Genomic DNA, 21,251 nt, shown 5'->3' on the forward strand with positions numbered 1-21,251 from the left:
CTCACTACCTTCATTCATTCACTCATTCACTCACTACCTTTACTCATTCACTCACTCACTACCTTCATTCATTCACTCACTCACTACCTTCATTCATTCACTCATTCACTCACTCATTCACTCACTACCTTCATTCATTCACTCATTCACTCACTACCTTCACTCATTCACTCACTCATGCATAGGTAGGCGAAGTGTCTTGCCCAAGGACACAACAACAGCCTGTACCTGCAGGAGCATGGATTTGAACTACCAACCTTCTGGTTAAAGGACAACCCACTCTATCACCCTAAACTACTGTTATAATTGGGGGTATAATCTGGCCTGGGGGGGTATAAAATGGCCTAGGCCATAATATACCCGGGGTATGAAATGGCCTAGGCCCCTTTAACCCCGGGTGTAGTCTGGATGGGGGTATACTCTGGCCTGTTACACCGGGCCTTTATTTACTCAAGGGCATCTAGGACCAGGCCTTTATTGGAACCAGGCCACAATTAGAGACAGGCCTTTATTTCTATTTGAGCAAAACGGACGACCAGGAAAACGAAGAAAAACGAGATTTGTGTCCATTTGCACCTAAAATATTAGGTTCATTTATTAATTAACATTTCAAACCCTCTCCCAGCGGCTGGAACATTGACGCCTTTTATTTTGTCGGGACAACAGGAAGTGTTTCGTTGCTGTTAGCGGAGCTTTGACATCAGTGTCACTGCAGGTTTCTGTTTCGTTTTTACCGCGGACCGGATTATTTGTTGTTCTCTTGTGTAAAAGGCGAGTTTAGACGGAGCGTTTGTGTTTGTGATCGATCATGAGACTGACCCGAGAGAAGACGAGACGCTCGCGCTGATGGGAGGAGTTATTTTGAGGTGTGGGACTGACCTGCACACGGAGCAGCTGGACGTGCTTCTAAACGAGTTCTAAACGACAAGATTAAAGCTTTGAGATCTCTGAGGCGTAGAAACAGGAGGTCACTGTCTGGAGATGCTTTTATACACACTCTGTAATGACGTGAAACCCAGCTGATGATCCTTTGGTCAGCTTTTATTGGTAGCGTTTTCGTCAAAAGGCGTTCACAAAACACATGCCAAAAACCAAACTCAATCCAACAGTATCAGGCCCGTCACTCACGAAGCCAAAGGTTCTGTGGAAAAACCAAATCACTTTTCTCATTCCTCGTGCTGTGAGGTTTCCAGCGAAAGTGGACCCCCTGCCGCGCACTTGTTCCACATACTCTCAGCTGTGTCGCATAACGGAGTATTTATTTATACCCCAGCTCCACACGGCTGTTCACGCCCCCCCCCGACCCGCACACAAAGCACATGGCAGCCTGATCTGGGGAGGGAGAGAGCGCCGACTACAGGGGACAGAGGGGAACAATTGACATAGAACAACAACGGGATTGGATTTACATATTGTGTAGGTGTTTAAAGTGATAAAGTGATGTAATACAGTGATAAGTGATAGTTGATCTAAGTGCGGATATACCACATAGTGCAATAGAGCAGATTACACTTATTAGATCTCTTTATCGTTCCTGAGTCTGACAGCAGTGGGGGAAACAACTGTTCAAGTGGCGGGATCTATGGAAGTTTATGGAGATGATCAGATTTGAAAATGCCCCATGTTCTAATGTTGATAATCTGCATCAGCAGCTTTTTACCATTTGAAAAACATTAAGATCAGAGGAACAGTGTCAAAACCAGACTTAGAGAGACTTATCCATGTGTTTGTCTCCAGCAGGTTAGACGACTGTAACGGCTGCTCACTGGCCTCTCTAAACGAGCTATCAGAGCTGCAGAACATCCAGAACGCTGCTGCTCGAGTCCTGACAAGAACCAGGAAATATGACCATATTAGTCCAGTGCTCCGGTCTCTGCACTGGCTTCCTGTCACTCAGAGAATCGACTTTAAAACAGCTCTGCTTGTCTACAAGTCTTTTCATGTTTTAGCTCCAAAGTACATCTCTGACATGTTAGAGCCGTATGAACCATCTCGGGCCCTGAGAACTTCAGGGAGGGGCCTCCTGGTGGTTCCAGAGTCAGGACTAAACACGGTGAGGCTGCGTTTCAGTTTCATGCAGCTAAAATCTGGAACAGTCTTCACGAGGATGTGAGACAGGCCTCAACTCTGACAATGTTCAAATCCAGGCTGAAAACAGTTCTTTTTGCCCGAGCATATGACAACTGGAAGTATTTTATCTGCGGATGGACTCGGTGATGGCCGTGTAGAACTGCACCAGCATCTTGGTGGCCGCTTAAGTTTCCTCAGCTGCTGCAGGAAGAACATCCTCTGCTGGGCCTTCTTGATGAGGGAGCTGATGGTTGGCTCCCATTTGAGGTTCTGGGTGATGGTGGAGTCCACGATGGAGTCCACGGAAGGAGTCCACGTTGTAGTTGGGGGTGGGAGAGTCTGTCAGGGCGAGGGGGGACAGTGGGGCTGTGTCTTTCCTGAAGTCCACGATCATCTCCACTGTTTTCTGGGCGTTCAGCTCCAGGCTGTTGTGGCTGCACCAGGACGCCAGCCGGTCCACCTCTCTCCTGTAGGCAAGGCAAGGCAAGGCAAGTTTATTTGTAGAGCACAGTTCATACACAAGGCAATTCAAAGTGCTTCACAGTTGCATAAATACAAGAAAACAAATAGAATCAATAAAAAACATCAACATAAAATTAATCAATTACAGTAAAAGGCGAGAGTGCAGATAAAATACTTTCAGTCATAGCAGTTTGTGTACAGGGAGAAGAGCCAGGGGGAAAGTACACACCCCTGAGGAGCTCCAGTGTCTGTTTAGTGTAGTGTAGATTAGTTTAGTTTATGAGTCTATTTGAGCAGCAAACAAGGTACAGACAACAGATGTTTTCACAGGAGAAAGGAGAGCATTGCACACTCAAAATGAGTATGTTGAAGTTCACAGCACTTATGTAAAACCCACCCCTGACTTATCATACATGAAGCTGCAGTTTGTGATATTTTAACGTTGTTTACAGTTTAACTTTTGATAGGCACTGGTAAACTCTTGATAGACACTTACAAATTTTTTATTTAGGAAAGTTGAAGGGAATACAAATCTCTACACAGTATGTTTAATGGGGAAGGATAAGTGAACAGTATATAGTATAAAGAGCTTTGTTGTCTATGATATATTTTGATGCGGTGTAGGTTGTAGCTTTGTCAGCCGTGGTGATCCGGTCGATGCCCAGTCCTGGTTCCTCGAGGGCGTAGGCGGTTTCCCCTTGTGTGCAGCTTGGGGTATATACTCCATAGAGTTGCGGCGGCGGGGCTAATCGCTGTCAGTACAGGCCATCGGTGCCTGCACTTAGGCGATTTAAACCACCACTACAGCGGCACTTCCAACGTGCTGTGTGTGTCGAGTCCAGTGTTTATCCACCAAACAGTAAAAAATGTCCAACTGATCAATTTAGTCCAGAGTTTGTTAGAAAGTAAAGAGCACAAACTGCGTGATCCAGCTGACTGCACTTCCGCGAACCCCCAGGCGTTCTATAATCACGTTAAATTCAGTTGTGTACTGTGGAGCCTCCATTCCCATCCCAAAAAATCTCTGAAGACTGAAAAAACGTGTAGACTAATAGACTTGTAGACTCAGCTTTAGTGAAACCTGTGGGTCCCTTAGGTCCTCATTTGTAGCCAGTCTCTGTGAGAATAGCACCACTGCTTTATAACGTAATAAAACAAAAATCACCTCAGTTCATTTGTGCTGAAAGAGAAGACGTTGAACTTCATCCCAGTTTTTGCTTCATGTCCCAGAAACTACCCAAACATCAACCATAAACCAGCTGACAGTTAAAAGTGTCTCCCTGAGATTTAATAATAATAATAATAATGGATTGGTTTTATATAGCGCTTTTCTGGACACTCAAAGACGCTTTACATTGCACTATTCGTTCACTCCATACTCGGTGGTGGTTAGCTAGTATTGTAGCCACAGCTGGCCTGGGGTAGACTGACGGAAGCGAGGCAACCAGTCTGCGCCATCGGCCCCTCCGACCACCACCAACCACTCACTCACTCACTACATTCGCTAGGCTTCCTGGTGTTCCCAAAGGGTCTCCCATCCAAGTACCGACCAGGCCCTTCCCTGCTTAGCTTCCAAGGTCTGACATTGTTGTTGTTGTGACAGAAACCGGGGATTGTGATCAGAGCTTTTTCTCTTGCAATTGACCTTTCGTAAACCCCCGCCCCCAAAATGGGTATTGTCCAATCATGCCTCTACCAGACATTCCCCGAATATCCTCCCATAGAAACTAAAGGAGCGCGGGGCCTGCTTCTCACCGCTCAATGCCAAAAAAACAAGCTGTAAAACACGGCCCGCTAACTTTTTAGCCTGGGTAATACTTGTTCACCGTCCATCTTGTCGTTTGCCAAGCGTTTCATGAGCAGTTGTTTCTGAACATTGTGACAAAAAAGCAGTTTCTTCCACTGGAGTATCTTTGCCGATGCTAACCCAGTGGCGAGAAGCCGTCCCCTCACGTGTCTGCTAGCCGCTACCTGCACGTCATGTTAAATCTGCGACTTGAGCCGGCCCCAGACTGACTGTAAAAGCTACACACAGGTTTTTTTTTCCGATTTCCCATCACACTGTTTAGCCTCAATAGTTGTGCTGTCCCCCTGCATATTTTGAAGGATATTGCACTGGTATGGCACCAAATTTGCCCCATTATGACATGCGTTAAACTCCTAGCTAGCGAACATTTCTTTTGTGAAGAAATGCGGCCCGCCAGGTATTTTTTTGTGTATTATTTCTTATTTATATTATATGCGGCCCACCGGTAAATTGCATTGAACACGTTAGAGTAGGGCTGCTCGATTATTGAAAAAATAATAATCACGATTATTTTTGTCATAATTGAAATCACGATTATTCAAACGATTATTTGTTGCCTTTAAAAAAATCCATCAAAAAAATGACAAAAAAACATTTAAAAAAATGACAAAAATCCAGAAAAAAAATGACAAAAAAACATTTAAAAAAATGACAAAAATCCATCAAAAAAGTGATAAAAATCCAGCAAAAAAGTGACAAAAATCCAGCAAAAAAGTGATAAAAATCCAGCAAAAAAAATGACAAAAATCCAGCAAAAAAGTGACAAAAATCCAGCAAAAAAGTGACAAAAATCCAGCAAAAAAGTGATAAAAATCCATCAAAAAAAGACAAAAATCCAGCAAAAAATGAACTAAAATCCAGCAAAAAATGACAAAAAAAGACAAAAATTAAAAATTAGAAAAAAAAATTGAAAAAAAAAAATTGAAAAATTGAAAAAAATATATATAATCGATTTTTTGCGATTATGCTAATTTTGTAATCGTTTATTGTTGTAATCGAAATCTTAATCGAATTTCGATTAATTGCACAGCCCTACATTAGAGCTACATTTCCCATGAGCAGCGTGACAATAAGCACCTTTACCATCTTTACCTTTAAGACATTGCAAAGTGAACACATCGTAATGAGCCGGGATCCGCTCAATCGAGTCTGTAGTTTGTTTACGCATTCATTGTATTTATTTCACAGGGTAATTGTAAATGAACACAGTACAACGCAAGTAGCTTTTGCTCATTTTCGACTCCAGTCCCTCTTTCTTTCTAAATAGGCTAACAGACAGAAACTAAACCTGACTCTTGAAAGATCATTCTTTGATGCCCTGAACTAAAACAGCTTAAAAATGTGCAGATAGTTAATGTACAGTCTATTTTAAGGTATATTATAGAAAACAATAAAACGTTGCTAAATCATAATTGGCTTAATAAAAAAGGCTAAGTCAGTTGCGGCCCCCGATCAACACTGGGTTTGCATTTTTGGCCCCCGTGCCATATGAGTTTGAGACCCCTGCTGTAGACGAATAACTTTAGACCATGAAACAATGCGACTGGTTCCTTTGATAATGACCACTTGTGTTTCCCTTGTTTGTTTCCCTTGTTTGTCGCGCAGTCCAAAGCGCTGAGAGAGCGGTGGCTGCTGGACGGAGTGCCCTCTGGTGGATCGGAGCACGCGGAGGTGACGAGGCGGCTGCAGCAGGACGAGGAGAAGACCAGAGCTTTGGAGGACACCATCAGCAGGTCAGTACAGATACAGTACTTCTGGTCAAATAGCATTCAGAGCCGGTTTGGCCTGTTTCTGTCATCTGGATGAGCAATCTGGTACGATGCAGTTAACCTGTGTTTTCAACAGTTTTATAGTTTTAAAGTTGTATAGTTTACCTCTGTCTGTTCTTCACGGTGTAGGAGAGACGTTTTAGAGATTTTTTCACTTATTGAAACTAAAGCCAATCCAATTAATACATCAACAAAATAAAACTTGGCTCTATCCGTTATTAGATGTTGGCCATTTTTATGCATAAAATGATTACTTATTTTTTTTTATTTCAAAATGTATTTATTATTTTTGAAAATAAGTACAGAAAACACACATCAATGTACTCTCCATTGTCATACTGGGGCAAATAGTCAAGTACAAAGTTCTTGAATAAACTTATGTTTACCATAACCACCCCAGGGTAATAATACCCCCCCCAAAAGAAAAAAAAATATATATATATCAAATGTACATATAAATATCTCATAACTTTGAAAAGAAAAACAACTCTACAACCAACAAACAGACAAATGAAAAATAAATAAATAATAATAATAATAATGGTAATAATAATAAAATAAATAGATACAATACAAAAAATAAATAATAAATAAAATAAAAAAACAAAAAAACAGGGATATACTGTCTTAAATTGCTAGTCTAAGGAGTCTGCATCGAACACATTTTTCATAATAATCCAAAAAGGGTTGCCAAATACTATATACTATATATAATTTTTCCACAGAATTTTGGACTGTGATCCGAATCTTTTCAAGTTGAAGGAAAGACACGGTGTCACTCACCCAGCGAGAGTGTTTGGGGGGTGAGGGGGACTTCCAGTTAGAAAGGATTAAACGACGAGCCAGTAGAGCAGAGACGGCTATTAACTGTGATTGGCCCTTTGAGGTTCTAACATTAGTGTGTACCACTCCGAAAATTGCGGTTGTTGGATCTGGGTACTTATTTTTTATATATAAAAACATAAAATGACAGAAAACTGGCAATACATTTTTTCCTCATATTTTTAAAAATAATCTACAGTAAAAGTTTCAAATTGATTTCTCCAAATCATTTATCGCCCCCTATTCATTAGCAGTGTCTGGACCTACCTAAGCTTAGACGAGTTGATGCGTAATTGTCTGGTGCGTGAACTCAGTCAGCCAGAAAGACCAAAGATGTTGTTAGCATTTAGCCTCTCCTCTTATTTATGGAACCAAACGGGGTGAAGTTAGAAGTGACCGAGTTCTTCCACGTTTTCCCTATTTAAATACGGTTACGTGAGCAGCTACATGATCCTAGTGTACACTGCAAAAAGAACCCTACTAAAAACAAGGAAAAAAAATATTAAAATAAGTAAAGTAAGTAAAAAATTCTGCCAATGGGGTCAGCATTTTTTTCTTGCTAAGAATTCTTATTTCTAGAATATTTTTCTCATCATAAAACAAGAAAGAAACACTAAATTTAAGCAAATAAAAAGCTAGAATTAAGCAAAATGATGATGATGTGGAGCCAGGCTGATGGTCAGAATCACCTGCTGGAGGATTCACCTATTGTACATGTTTTTAGTGGTAGACACAGGGAGAACATGCTCCACACAGAAAGGCCCCATCCTGGTGGGAATCGAACCCAGGACCTTCAAGCTGTGAAGCGGAGGCGGAGAAAACAAATTCTTTGTCTAAAGCTGAAGAAGATTCAAAAAGTTTTTCTTTCTTGTTACAAGAAAAATTAGCATGTTTTTTAGAAAATATATCTGAACAAGAAATGGCTAGATTTTATTTCCTAAAATAAGAATTTGTTTCTCAAGAAAACTTTTCTAGGCAAGACATTATTATTTTTTAGGGAAAAAATGAGAACTTTTTTCTTAAAGTAAGACATTTTTTACTTGCTTAGAATCCACTTTTTGCAGTGTAGATACACAAAATGAAAAGATTTTCTAAGCAGATAAAAAGAGGTACTATATTGTAAGGCGTAATAATACCTAAGGAGCACTTCGATGTCTGCGCAGTAATATCTTCACTCCTATAGAATTCTGATATTACTGCGCGGACGTCGAAGTGCTCCTAGGGTGTTATTATGCCTTACAATATACTGACTGAGCGCACGCACAAAGACCAGACAGGTACGCATCAACTCGTCTAATGTCAAAACGGTTTCCTGTTCCTTTAAACCAGTGAAAGAAGACACAGTGAACATGCCTGTTGTTGTTTTTCCAGGCTGGAGCGAGAGTTGCTTGTTCTGGAGTCCGGAGGAGGACCCACCGTGACCCCGGCCCCCGTGGTGAGTGCCGCACACGCAGAGCCGAGCGTCCGTGTGGAAAGCCCTCACTGTCCTAACCCTCATGTCCCTCATGTCTCTTGTGCACAGGTCCAGACGGAGCTAATCAAAGGTAAACGTCCCCCCGCCCTCCGCTGTGTTTGGCTGTGTAGTCTGTCCACGTTTGTCCACGCGTCTCTGTCCTCTCTGTCGCAGACGTGGAGCTGCTCCAAGTCCAACCCGAGCCAGAGAAAGCAGCTGTGGTTAGCACGGTCACAGGTGAGGCCACAGTTATAGAGGCATGGGGGAGAACTTTGTAGCTGGAATCGGATACTGGAAATTTAACTTGATTCTCGATATCGATTTTGATACAGTAAAAAAAAAATCTATTTTAAATATTTATACTATATTTGCCCTTTCTCCATCTGCCCTGTATTATCTACATTGCAGAACATTCAACAATATATTAGCTTATTTGGTTTTGCAATGATCTTGAGGAAAAGGTCTAATTTGTTCTCTTTAATTAAAGGGACTATAGGGAGTTTAAAAATGTTAAAATTAAGTATTTTCCTCCCCCTACATGTTCCAGCCATGTCCTAATGTGTAGAATGAGCCCAGACATATTCACCACAACTGCCACTAAAATCCTGCACTGTCACTCAAAAAGGTGTTACTTCGGCCCGAATTGCCGTCATGCACGAGCTTAATATAGAAGGTGCAGTTACACATATGGCCTGAGGTGGCAGTAGTGAGTATAAAATGGCCAACTTGCATCCAGCCCCTTTAAAGTCAAGGTTATATAAACTATTTACTACACTGGCTTTGGCCCAAGACCATCATGTGAAGCCAGGCTTGGCTGCGCCATAGGAATGAATGGGCCGCTAAGCAAACTTTAGAAACTATAGAATTTGCAAGTGCGGCTAAACGCCTGCTCCTTTCGACCTGGTGTAGCGGCAGTAATCAGATTCTACATTTCAACAATGGAATGCTTTTAGTTTTAGGACTTTATTCAGGGTTTAAGTGAGTACTTTAAAGGAATAGGCCACCGTTTTTACATACTGAGATATGTTCTTACCTTAGCTTTGACGAGTTCTTTAGGACCTGTCTGATCTTCCCCCGTGCCTTCAGTCACGTAAACACAGCGCAGACGGCGTTAGCATTTAGCCTCTCCCTCTCTCCACTATAGCTCCAAAACAGGTCAAGATAGAAGCTACCAAGCTCTTCCACGTTTTCCCTATTTAAATATGGTTACGTGAAGTGTTCCACTACAAAGTATAATTACACAAAATTAAACATTGTGGATTTTCTAAGCGGATAAAAGGGGGAACTATATTGTAAGGCGTATTAATACCAGGAGTAGTTTGGCATCCGCGCAGTAAAGTGAAGATTACTGCACGGATTTCGAACTACTCCTGGTATTATGGAGGGGCCGCTCTGTGCACAGCCCTGAGGAAACACAGAAAGTATCAATACCTGTTCCAATGAATACTTTTAGCATCGATTTAGTGTCAAGGGATTGATTCGTCAACACTATCGACAACCCGACTGGAACATCAAATCAGTTCAGTTCAGTTTATTCGGTCAAAATAATGACAAAAGATTTACATTCAGTTAAGTAAACTTCTTCATAACATAACATACAAAATGACCGAAAAGGTACAGGCTGAAGCTAATGCTTATTTTGCCTACCCTTGTTTTTTTTTTTTAAACTTACAGCACGTGTTTTTGTTAGCTTTCCAACATAACATCAGACATTCAAAAGGATTTTATTTTATTATATATATATATATATTTATTTTTTTAAGTAAGTTGACAGTCTTAAACAAACTGGTAAACAGAATTAAGGTATTTTTCAAGTACAATACTTTTATACATTCTCTTTAGGTGGAGGAGAGAGGGACATAATTTGAGATCCTCTGTACAGTCATTCCAGAGATCGACCCCTTTAATGTAAACACAAAATCTCATGGTGTATATATATATATGTCCATAGAAGTGTCTGGGCTAACTGCGCCTGTTGCTAATGCAGACTATTTGGTTTCAGGATCAGGCTTCTCTCCACATACAAAATAATTCATTCATTTGTAGCTAAACATGTCTAATAGGTGGTTCGGCAGAAAGAGGTGTGGGACTTTGTTCAGCTTTGCGAAGATCCCATAGACGTAATATAGCAATAGACCTCTTGAGCTCAGTCCTTTTACATTTACGTTAAAAATGGGATTTGAGAGAGCGTTTCCAAAATAGAACAAAAAGCCGGGCTGAGCAGCAACAGGCCGACAACTTTTAAAACGTTTGCCACAAAGACCCACGTGGTTTCATACGTCAAAGTTTACCACATAAAATAAGTGAACAAACTTGTGACTGATGTTTCTCTGCTCCCCTTGGAAGTTGTGTGTTGGGCTCGTTTTAAAGCTCTGCTCGAGCTCTTTCCAGCAAGGCCGTGGGAACCCAGGGTGCTGAGGGCGCTGCAGCACCCCCTGGTGGATAGTTTGTGAACTGCAGGCAATATCAACCCCTTAACTCCCACCTGAACCAAGCACAAAAGCTGGGGTAAAGCTTTTCTCCAGCTTTACCCCCAGTCCAAAAGCTTCTGGGAAAAAGGTGTGAAAATAGCAACAAAACTGAGACGAAAACAAGGATGAAAATGTGAAAAAACTGAGAAAACATTGACGAAAAAATAACAAAAAATTTACAAAAAATGACAAAAATTGACAAAAATTTGACAAAAAAGTGAGAAAAATGTAACGAAAAATGGAGAAAAAATTGACGAAAAAGTGATAAGAATTCGACCAAAAAATGCGAATAATTTGACAAAAAAGTTACAACATTTACCAAAAATGGACGAAAAAGTGACAAAAAAGTCACGAAAATTTGACAAAAATGAGACGACTGCCCAACAAAAAAAGTGATGAAAAAAAATCTGATGTGAGGAAAAAGATCCATTTAGTTTTGTAGGTCTTTCAAATGAGGCGTTACACTGGCCTACAGGATTTGGGTAAAGCTGAACTGGAGAAAATGCTCTCGGTTCAGGCGGGAGTTAAGAGGTTAATAAATAGGATTTATGCACAGAAAAAGTATTTTGGGGGTAAATTTTGTCCCTCAGCGCCCCCTAACTAAAACATCTTCCCACGGCTCTGCTTTCCAATACAAAAAACTATAGTGCATATTGGAAAAAAGGTAAAAGCTTGACATATATGTGCCTATAGTTGACTTGGAAGGTGTAAAATAGCACGATATCGGCCCTTTAATAAAAGTATGGCATGTTTATTTCATGACATGCAAAGTTTCCAGGAGAATCCAACTTGCCAGCGTTTACAGTACATCGACTCTCCAGCATTAAACGGACCCTAATTCTGTGTTTGTCTTCCATTATGTTTGCCATTCCCTTCTTTAACTTCATTTCCCATGAGCCTTCACAGAGGTTAAAGGTCACGTAGCCCCCAGAATGGGCATACCTAGAGGCAGCGGTGCTGACATGAAGAGAGGTGAGTGCGAGCGGAGCAGCGGATGTTAACCAGAGAGATAAGGTTAAGTTGCTATGAATGATGAGGAATATTTGCTAAATTGTCTCGTTCCACATTTGAGCAACTCTGCAAATAAATGGGAGCAACATCCGGGAACTTTTGCTGAGTCCCTGCGCCCTTTGTGTGAAAACCAGGCCTTTGAATGACATTGGCGTGTATGGGAGAACAGGGATCGCTTCTCGTTCTGGGGGATAAAATATTCCGAGCCAGTGATCAGAACCACCGGAAAATGTCCGTTCTTGCTACAGACGCGTCAGTTCACTGTCAGAAGACGATCAGGAGCCTTTTAAAAAATCTATGAGCTAATTTATCCATCGCCACTATCTATTAAGGCCATGTCAAGGCTCATACTGGGGAAATAGCTCCACACTGTGGCCGCTTGTGGCATCATAAATCTTTTAAACCTTGCTTAAGGGGAGACACTACAGGCAAAACTCTTTTGTTGTCAGGTTTTGGGCCAAATTGGTCTCTGAACATATAAGCTTTCACCCGGAAACAAAAAATATCCCTAATCTTCACAATAACATGTTTAAATATTGCGCTGATTCAATGTTCCCCCATAGACTTATATGGGAGAACACAATTTCAAGGGCCTTTTTCTCAAAACACATTTTTCTGACATTATAGCGACACTATGTCCACGTCAGTCGGACCTAAAGACTTCAAATTTTCCAGCCTTGGACTGAACAATATTTGGAAGATTTTTTCAGAGGGATTTTTTATTATTTAATCTCTAAGCCCCATTTATTGAGTTTTGAATGTCAAAAAATAAGGCGAAAATTAAATTTTTACACATTTTTCCACTAAAAAACAGCTTATTTTAAAACTAGAAATCCAAAATCCCCTCAGAAAAAGTCTTGGTTACTCATTTACCAATAAAATGAAACCATAAATTTGAATGTAGCTCTATCCATGATTCAGATTTCGTCGCCGAAAAGATGGGAAATTTGGGGCATTTTTATGAAAAGATAAAATGACAGAAAACTTGCAATGTATTTTTTTCTCACATTTATGCCAGTGATCGACAGCAAAAGTTTCAAATTGATATCTGTAAATATAAATTTTTTCCCTATTCACCTGCAGTGTCTCGCCTTAGGAACTGGCCGCGTTTTTTCCATACTGAGATATGTTCTTACCTGAGCTTAGACGAGTTGATGCGTACCCGTCTGGTCTTTGTGAAAGAGCGTGGTCACTTCTTCTCTGCCACATTCATTTCAACGGACGAGAGCTTCTGTTTCACTCAAAGGGGGCACTTACCTTCTCAGTGACGTAAATGTTGCTCCCCTCCATCTTTGGCCATGACCGCGATTCCAGACGATCCTGTGTTTGAAAAGAGAGTCTGCGTAGATGGGTTGCCAGGCTCTCGAGCTCCCGTAATAGAGAGTAAATCTCACACTGAAGCTGAAGCTGCTGCCTCACCTCACGTACTATTATATGCAGAAGTGCTCATTATCTGTCAGAAAATTGGTCATACACTAAAAGTAAAGTGAGTTAAGAGTTGTGTCTAACCTGTTGTGTGTTGTGTCTCTGTCCTGAGTGCTTGGGGAATTGTGGCAGCCTGGTTTCTTGATCATTCTGCTTCATCATTTTGTTGCGGTTGTTTGGAATGTGAAAAAAAAAAAAACCTTTGCAGTTTCATTTTATTCTTTACAGTGTTGTTGTAAAGGGCTGCATGTAAGCTCCCACAGACCACCCCACATTACCCTTGAAGAGCACTAACATCATCAGACCATTGTTGGGTTTACGTCAACGTGGAATATTTGAGCTGCTGTAACACAGAACTCCGATTGGAGGGATAGTTTTCTCAAATCAGAGTAGCACACGTGGGCTGTGTCCGAATTGCCCTACGGGGACCATAAAGTACACCTTAACCCTCACGTGTCCGAATGGCCGACAGAATGAGTGTACAAAACTTCAGTAATATTGGATTTCTGTGATAAAAAAACAACCAAATTCAAGAGACAGTTTCTTATATATGGATAAGTATTAGTTTTATTCAACATGTGGTCTACGTGAATAAAGAAACTTAGATTATGGCCGTTTTGCCTGAGAGAAGAAGCTATCAATCATTTAGCAGCTTAAGCTAAAGGTCATCAGCTAACGTTAGTGACTTTTAATCGAAACTGTTGATATTTAAGTGGATTATCCAAGAAATACGCAACACCCGATTATAGGAATAGGCCACCGTTTTTACATACTTAGATATGTTCTTACCTTAGCTTTGACGAGTTCTTTAGGACCTGTCTGATCTTCACCCGTGCCTTCAGTCACGTAAACACAGCGCAGACGGCGTTAGCATTTAGCCTCTCCCCCTTACAATATAGTTCCCCCTTTTATCCGCTTAGAAAATCCACATTGTTTAATTTTGTGTAATTATACTTTGTAGTGGAACACTTCACGTAACCATATTTAAATAGGGAAAACGTGGAAGAGCTTGGTAGCTTCTATCTTGACCTGTTTTGGAGCTATAGAGGAGAGAGGCTAAATGCTAACGCCGTCTGCGCTGTGTTTACGTGACTGAAGGCACGGGGGAAGATCAGACAGGTCCTAAAGAACTCGTCTAAGGTAAGGTAAGAACATATCTCAGTATGTAAAAACGGTGGCCTATTCCTTTGAATAACGGAGAATGCTAACATAATGCTACATGTTAGCAACAGCTGTCCTGTCGCTGTGTGTTCACCTCCAACTCTACTAGTGCATTGTGGTCTATATTGACATTGTGGTCTAGTGATCACCATAGCCCACTACTTTCTAGAATGCACTGTGGGAGATTTTGAGTGCATTACTGTTTTCTCTCTGGATATTCGGACACCGCTACATAACGGCGGGACTATGTAGCGCAGTGGTTCTCAAGATCGGGACCTAAAAGCAGAATCAGTGGGTCGCGAGCCTTTTCCAGAGTACATTTCTTTCAATATGTATCTTCTATAAAGGTGTAGAAATAGCTTTATATGTTTTTTTGGCTGTAAATACTGTTTAAAGTGACGCTAGCCCGCAGTTAGCTTTGCCCGTTAGCATGTTAGCTTCTTCTTCGTGATTCTATTAGTGTGTATTGGTGGCTCCGGTCCAGTGGTAGTCAAGTGGTTTTCTGGCCAGAGGGGGGGGAGATGAAAGACCCTCCAATCATCCCATTAACACTTGTATTACGCCCAAAGGGACTCCGAAAATGAATTATTTAGGTAAACAAATAACTTGGTATTGCTTTAGTTTGTGGGGAAAATATAGTTTTCAACTTGATATATAGGAAATTGAATTCTTATTTGGGTTGCGGTTTAGAAAAGGATTATAGTTGTAGAGAATAATGTGGGCATTTGGACACAGCCCTGGAGAACGCCTGTTGCCAGTTAGCATGTTCCCTATAAGTGTCATGCTTTTATTGAATAAGAAGCCTGTGTTTTGTACAGATACTATGTGCAAGCCTCTGTTTTGTTCTTTCCTTATGTTTGCCTCTCCATGGATTTTATTTTTAACCTGAATGTGATACATTTATGGGAGCAAGCGCCGTTGGTTCAGTTTCTCCCATTCTGAAACGCCTTCTGTGGCTTCCATTACCCCATATGATTTGCCGGTTTGGCTTTTGTGAGTGAGCCCCCCTCCCTGGTTTGCTGTCCGCCCGCAGTGGAGTAAAAAGCCTGTGCCCCTCCCTCAGCCATGTACTCTGTGGAGATGCGAGTGGAGCGGGACAACCTCACGGGAGAGACTCGCGTCCTGTCGGCTAAGACCACTCTGCCCATGGACCCCGGGCATGGGGTTAAAGTGTACGAGGACGAGCGCAAAGGTGACCCACAGGCTCTCAGGACACACCGCGGGGTCAAGGGGGCCACGGGTGGTTCAGTCGCTAAATTTGACATCTCACTGTAGCATTTGAACCGCAACTTAGCATTTTTAGCATTTTCTTCCACAAAAATGCAGAAAGCAAAATGTAAAACCGGTCAAATGAACGAGTCTGCAGTTCAGTTTGGATTCCTTGTTTTCCGATGGCCACCAGTCCCGCCTCAACCGAGCTTTACCCAAATCTAAAAGCTAAAAAGAAAAGCATCAAAATAGCGAGAAAAAGAGGATGAAAAGTCAACAAAAACATGAGAAAAACACAACAAAAAATGTTGCGACGTGACGAAAAGTTTCCGTCACTTTTGTAGGTCTTAGCTTTCAAATGAGGCGTTACATTGTTGCTCTCCAGTCGAGAAGCTTTTAGATTTGGGTAAAGCCTAGTATAAAAAAAACATGAATCTAAAAGGAATTCCGTGGAGTATGGTGTGCCACAAGGCTCAATTTTGGGACCACTATTATTTATTATTTATATTAATGATTTTGCTTCTGTTTCTACGACCACCTTTCCAGTTCTTTTTGCTGATGATACCAATCAAAAAAATAATAATAAAAAGCCGAACTGGGGAAAATGCACTCGTTAATGTTAAGGCGGGGGGTAAGAGGTTAAAATATGTATTTGTGAAAGTGCACAATTCGCTAATTTGGGCCAGGCTGGTCAGAGTCCAGGGCTGTTTTTCAGTCCCAGTCCCGCCCCTGCCGTCCATGGTGTTACTTGGGTAAACAATGGGAGGGAAGTCATGTATTTTATTGACATGAATTTCAACCAATCAGGACTCTAGGTATGTTTTTGTAAAGTGGAGATTCTCCACAAAACTCCCAAGCATAATCAGAAGACTGGAGACATAGATTATGATATACAAATAAATGAAAACTAGCATTATAATAAGCACCATTGTGACATTCACTGTCTGGCAATGTGTTGTTGTTGTTGTTGTTTTTTTCCTCATTTCCGAAATGCGTGCTTGGTCAATGTTGCAAACACATGAGAAAGACCAGAAGTTGGGAATATATCGTCAGCGTAAATGTGCCAGAACTGTAGAAATATTTGCGTTCTTCGCCCTCGGCAAGATTGAACTTCTCTTCTAGTGTAGATGGCAGAAGCATGGACCTCATGGGGTTCAAAAATGAAAGCAAAACTCTGGTAGATTCCAACAGCTGTAAACGGGAGCTCCAGAATGTCCTTTTGTTTCCGCATATTAAGTAGTCATGTGCTCCGGGTGCATACTTAGTCGAGAGAGCATCTGCGGCCGCTTGCTGTAGTGGTTAAAGGGGGTTTAAATGCTCGTCCCAACTTCTACACTGCAACAAGTAAATATCAAGCATTGTCTTAAATGACTTGAATTGAGGAAATATATCTTGTTTTGAGTGGTTTTCACTCATATAGACACTTTTCCTGATCGGAGCAAGTTTACTTTGCTTGTTTGAGGACATTTCAAACTGGTTCTAAGGTAAATCTCGCTTGAAATAAGAAAGTAAAATTGCCAATGAGAGAAGACACATTTTCTTACCCCATTGGCAAAGAAAATGACCTGAAATAAGGACGAAATGTATCGAAACGAGTCAGAAACATCTCAGAACAAGTGAAATAATCTGGGACAACTGCCCAAGAACTTCTTAACTAGTCACAACAACTAAAATTTGGATTATTATGCTCAAATTGAGATGTTTATACTGATCTTGTTAATTACTTCTTGCAGTGTAGTCTCTCTCCTGTATTTGCGACTCAGTTTATCATTGACCTAGCAAGTATTTCGGAAATGAATTGGCACAATCTGACACCATATTGCCATTGGGTTGTTTTTCCTTTTACCTTTCCACTTTGCAAGTGACCTTTCGTTTTCAGGTTTTTGGTGGGTTTTCTTTCTTGTGGATTTAAAGGTCATCAATTGACCTTTTAACTCTTCTTTCTCATTGTTTCCAGTGAATACGAGGCAGATTCTCGTCTCATAAATACAGACATAGGCGCTGCCTCTCAAACAGGCTTTGTCCCGAGAGAGAGCCCCGTTGATAGAGGATTGAGGAAAGATGGAATGGAGACTTTACATACATACTTCTAACTCTGCTCTTGTCTCACAGTGGTCCACGAGATGAACGGCGAAGATGCCAGAATGGTTCTAACGTCAATGGAAGTGGACGATCTCATCCACAAAGCGAGCGAGGCCTCTATGAAGTCCGAAACCATCTGTGCCATCACCACCACCTCTACCATCACTACTGCTACTACTATTGATGCTGATGCTACTACGACTACTGCAACTACTACTACTACAACTAAGAACCTTCAGGAGGAGCATGACGAGACCAAAGCGGAGGATGCTGGCGCCGTTTCCAGCGTAGAGATCACTGGATTGGAGGCTAGACCCGAGAAGGAGCCAAGCATGTCGGAGGCCACGGAGGACAACCCGGTCACGATGGTCTTCATGGGCTACCAAAACGTGGAAGACGAGGACGAGACCAAGAAAGTTCTGGGCCTCAAAGGGACTGTCAAAGCCGAGCTGGTCGTCATCGAGGAGGCGGAGGGGAAGACGTCGCCCGTGGAGCAGAAAGCGGCGGTGAAGTCGGCGGGAAAGCCGGCGCAAGAAGCCGCGACGCCCGCGGCCGAAAGCGCTCCAAAGGAGAAGGAGAAATCGCCGGAGGGGAAGAACGGGGAGACGACGCCGAGTGCGGAGGTGGAGGAGAGGGCAGGGGAGACGGAGGACGCGGAGAAGAAGAAGAAGCAGCCGTGTAAGTGCTGCACCATCATGTGAGCAGCAGGGGGAGCTCCGGCGCTGAAGCCATATTTAATAATGTCAGAAAAAGTTGGAAAAAAACAGAGACTACATGAACTAAACTCCCACTGCCCTTAGCCTCTAACAACATGTCTTCAGCCGGCAGTGAAAGTGGGAACCGCATCGTACGAAAGATCCAGAGTCGCCAACTGGACTGGGTTGTTTGAGTTCAGATCGTTTTGCCTCGTCACAAAGGCATCTCCCGCTCTCGAGAGGGTTATAAAAACTCTGTCTGACAACCCAATCCAGTTGTCGGCTTTTGGAAACTTTGGCAAGGTTGGTTGCACCTCTTACTCGTAAAAAGAGGGTGGGTGAAATGGCAAAAGAATGATGTCAGCATTCTTAAACGCCAGATCGCGGTTTTATTTTGACAACGATTCATGTACACGTAGATTTATCGCCTTAGCTCCATGATTTTTCGTTTTTGGGCCCATCTACCCTTAATATGTGCAGAGAAACGTCCACACTACGTACAGCGTTTATTATTATCACACTCTAGGGACAGAATCTCCTCTTTTTGAAATTGTCGTCAACCAGTTTCCTGCTGCTTATGGTTGCCACTTTGTCGGCAAGTCCAGTGGTACCAATCAATCGCAGACTGGTTGTGGATTGATGCAGCGTGATATATGGCATCGGCCAAATAGGAAGTTACGTTAGTTGAGAGTATTTAATATAAAATGTAATCAAAGGCAACATTTTAAGGCGAGACACGGCAGGTGAAAGTATTGATTTTTCACGCAGTGGTCGAAGTGGAGATTTTTATCTATTTTCCTCCCTTTACATCTTAGTTTTCATGTCAGATATAAAAATGACAAAACTCACCCGCATGATGTTTATTTTATGTTGTTTTGTCTGCGAGGTGGAGGTAACCCGGAAGTAGCTGCTGCGCCGCGTAGAAAGGCCGTCTTTCCCGCGGGTTTTCATTCATAAATATTGACAGATTTGACATCCACGTGTCCTGCTAAGGGGCCCCGTGATGACGCTTTCGCCCAAAACTTCAGGGCTGGTTTTCTCTGAATGAGAGAAGCCGCACTCGGGCAGAGCCTGAGCCCTTATAGAAGCTCCCACAGACTCCAAACTTTACAGTCTGAGACCTAACAATATTTTGAAGGTTTTTGCAGAAGGATTTTTTAATATCTAATTCCTAGCCTGATTTATTCAACTTTGAAACCAAAAAAACAGGCGAAATTTGAGTTTTTACAGATTTTTTTACTGATGATTAGTTTATTGAAAAACTGAACAAAATATCCCAAATCCCCTCTGAAAAAACCGTAGTTACTAATATGTCAATAAAATAAAACAATACATTTTAATCTGGCTCATTATTTTGATTTCGTTGCCCAAAATATAGGCAATTTTGGCCATTTTAATGCTCAAAATGCCTTATTTTTTATGTGAAAACATAAAATGACAGAAAAAGTGCAATACATGTTTTTCTCATATTTATATCTGTGATGTTCAGCAAAAATTGAAATCTCTACATTTATTTTTTTCCCCCTATTCACCTGCAGTTTCTCGCCTTAAATGCTTATTCTAAATGAAATACAAAGTCCCTTTATGTATGTCAACAAAATGGGCTTTTATCATTTCAATCTGGGAGTTTTTAAATGATGTCTCTCTTTTCATGCTTCCCAAATATATGTGAAATAAAATAAACCAACATTTTTCCTACATTGATGTCATACTTAGGAGTAGCCCAGTTTGTGTCACAGAGGGCCGAATTTCCATTGCCAAAAACCCCAAGGGCCGAACCTCACCATTGTTGTAGCCCAAAGTAAAGAAACATGTTCAGCAATTGCATATATGGCCAGATGCACTATTCTGCCAGGAAATTCAAAAAAAATACTGACAGTATCCACCGCGTTATTAGAGTACTTTAAAGCAGAACTAAGTCATTTTTGTCCCTAGAGGCCACAAGCGCCACTGCAGCCGTCGTAGCATGTTGCGTTTTTCCACTCGTTAATTGTCTGTGCGAAGAATTACAATGGGGATATCGTTTTCCCGCTCAAACTTGGCTGTACATACTGCTTGAGTGGTTAGCTTTGCCCATTAGCCTGTTAGCTTCCTCTGATCGTGATAAACCAAGTTCCGTTTTGCAAAAAGGTTCATCAACAAACTGAAAGCTGAGGACAGAATACAGTCAGGACTTATCTGTACCATGTCATAAACCTCAGAAATGTATTATTTATTTATTTTGGTAAAAAAGTGACTTAGTTCTGCTTTAACGGGTATTTGATTTCTTATTTGCGTAATAATATTTCTCCAGATTTGGCCCCCAAGCCTGTCTGGCCCTGCTCTTCAGGAAAAGCTACACACTGATATCTCGTATAATCCTTTTTGCCCATCCATCTGCACCGTTAGCTGAACAACAAATGCTATAGCGCTCAAGAATGTAAACGCTAGCAGAACACGCTGAATGTAGCCTACCCTGTCACTGTAAACAGACATGACTCGTCTTCCGTGCTGTTTGTTCACTGCCCGCTGGAGACTGAGCTTTTTACCTTTCATCCATCTTTTATAAGCATTTCTTTACTTTTCTATTCTCTTTTGTATGAAGCACTAAGTTAGCATTAGCTCGACTGGCTTTGTAAGCTAACAGTGTTGCGTAAGCTAAACCCCAGAGTATTTATTTCGTTTTATCTGTGAGAGGAGCTGCTTGCTGGTTTGGGTTTAAAAGGATCATCGCGTTGAGAAACTACTACTCGATGATCTGTCAGTGCATAGAAAACGGCACTTTCAGATCTTTCCCTTGATAGATTCACTTGCTAAAATGGTAAAGAATCGTTA

General features: G+C 41.5%; 1 protein-coding gene across 2 annotated transcripts in view; it reads left to right on the forward strand.

The window, feature by feature from the left end:
* Positions 1 to 21,251, forward strand: part of LOC306981357 (paralemmin-1-like) — a 37,587-nt gene that overhangs the window by 10,430 nt on the left and 5,906 nt on the right. Inside the window, exons 4-8 of one of the 2 annotated variants that reach the window (XM_079580955.1) lie at positions 5,945 to 6,072; positions 8,302 to 8,365; positions 8,453 to 8,474; positions 8,558 to 8,620; positions 17,773 to 18,420. In XM_079580955.1, the coding sequence (XP_079437081.1) occupies positions 5,945 to 6,072; positions 8,302 to 8,365; positions 8,453 to 8,474; positions 8,558 to 8,620; positions 17,773 to 18,420 (925 nt within the window). Of the gene's footprint in view, positions 1 to 5,944; positions 6,073 to 8,301; positions 8,366 to 8,452; positions 8,475 to 8,557; positions 8,621 to 17,772; positions 18,669 to 21,251 lie in introns of those variants that run through there. The other variant, XM_079580954.1, reaches the window with a different exon arrangement.

The sequence above is a fragment of the Gobius niger genome, assembly GCF_951799975.1.
Source record: "Gobius niger genome assembly, chromosome: 22".
NCBI classification, from domain to species: Eukaryota; Metazoa; Chordata; class Actinopteri; order Gobiiformes; family Gobiidae; genus Gobius; species Gobius niger.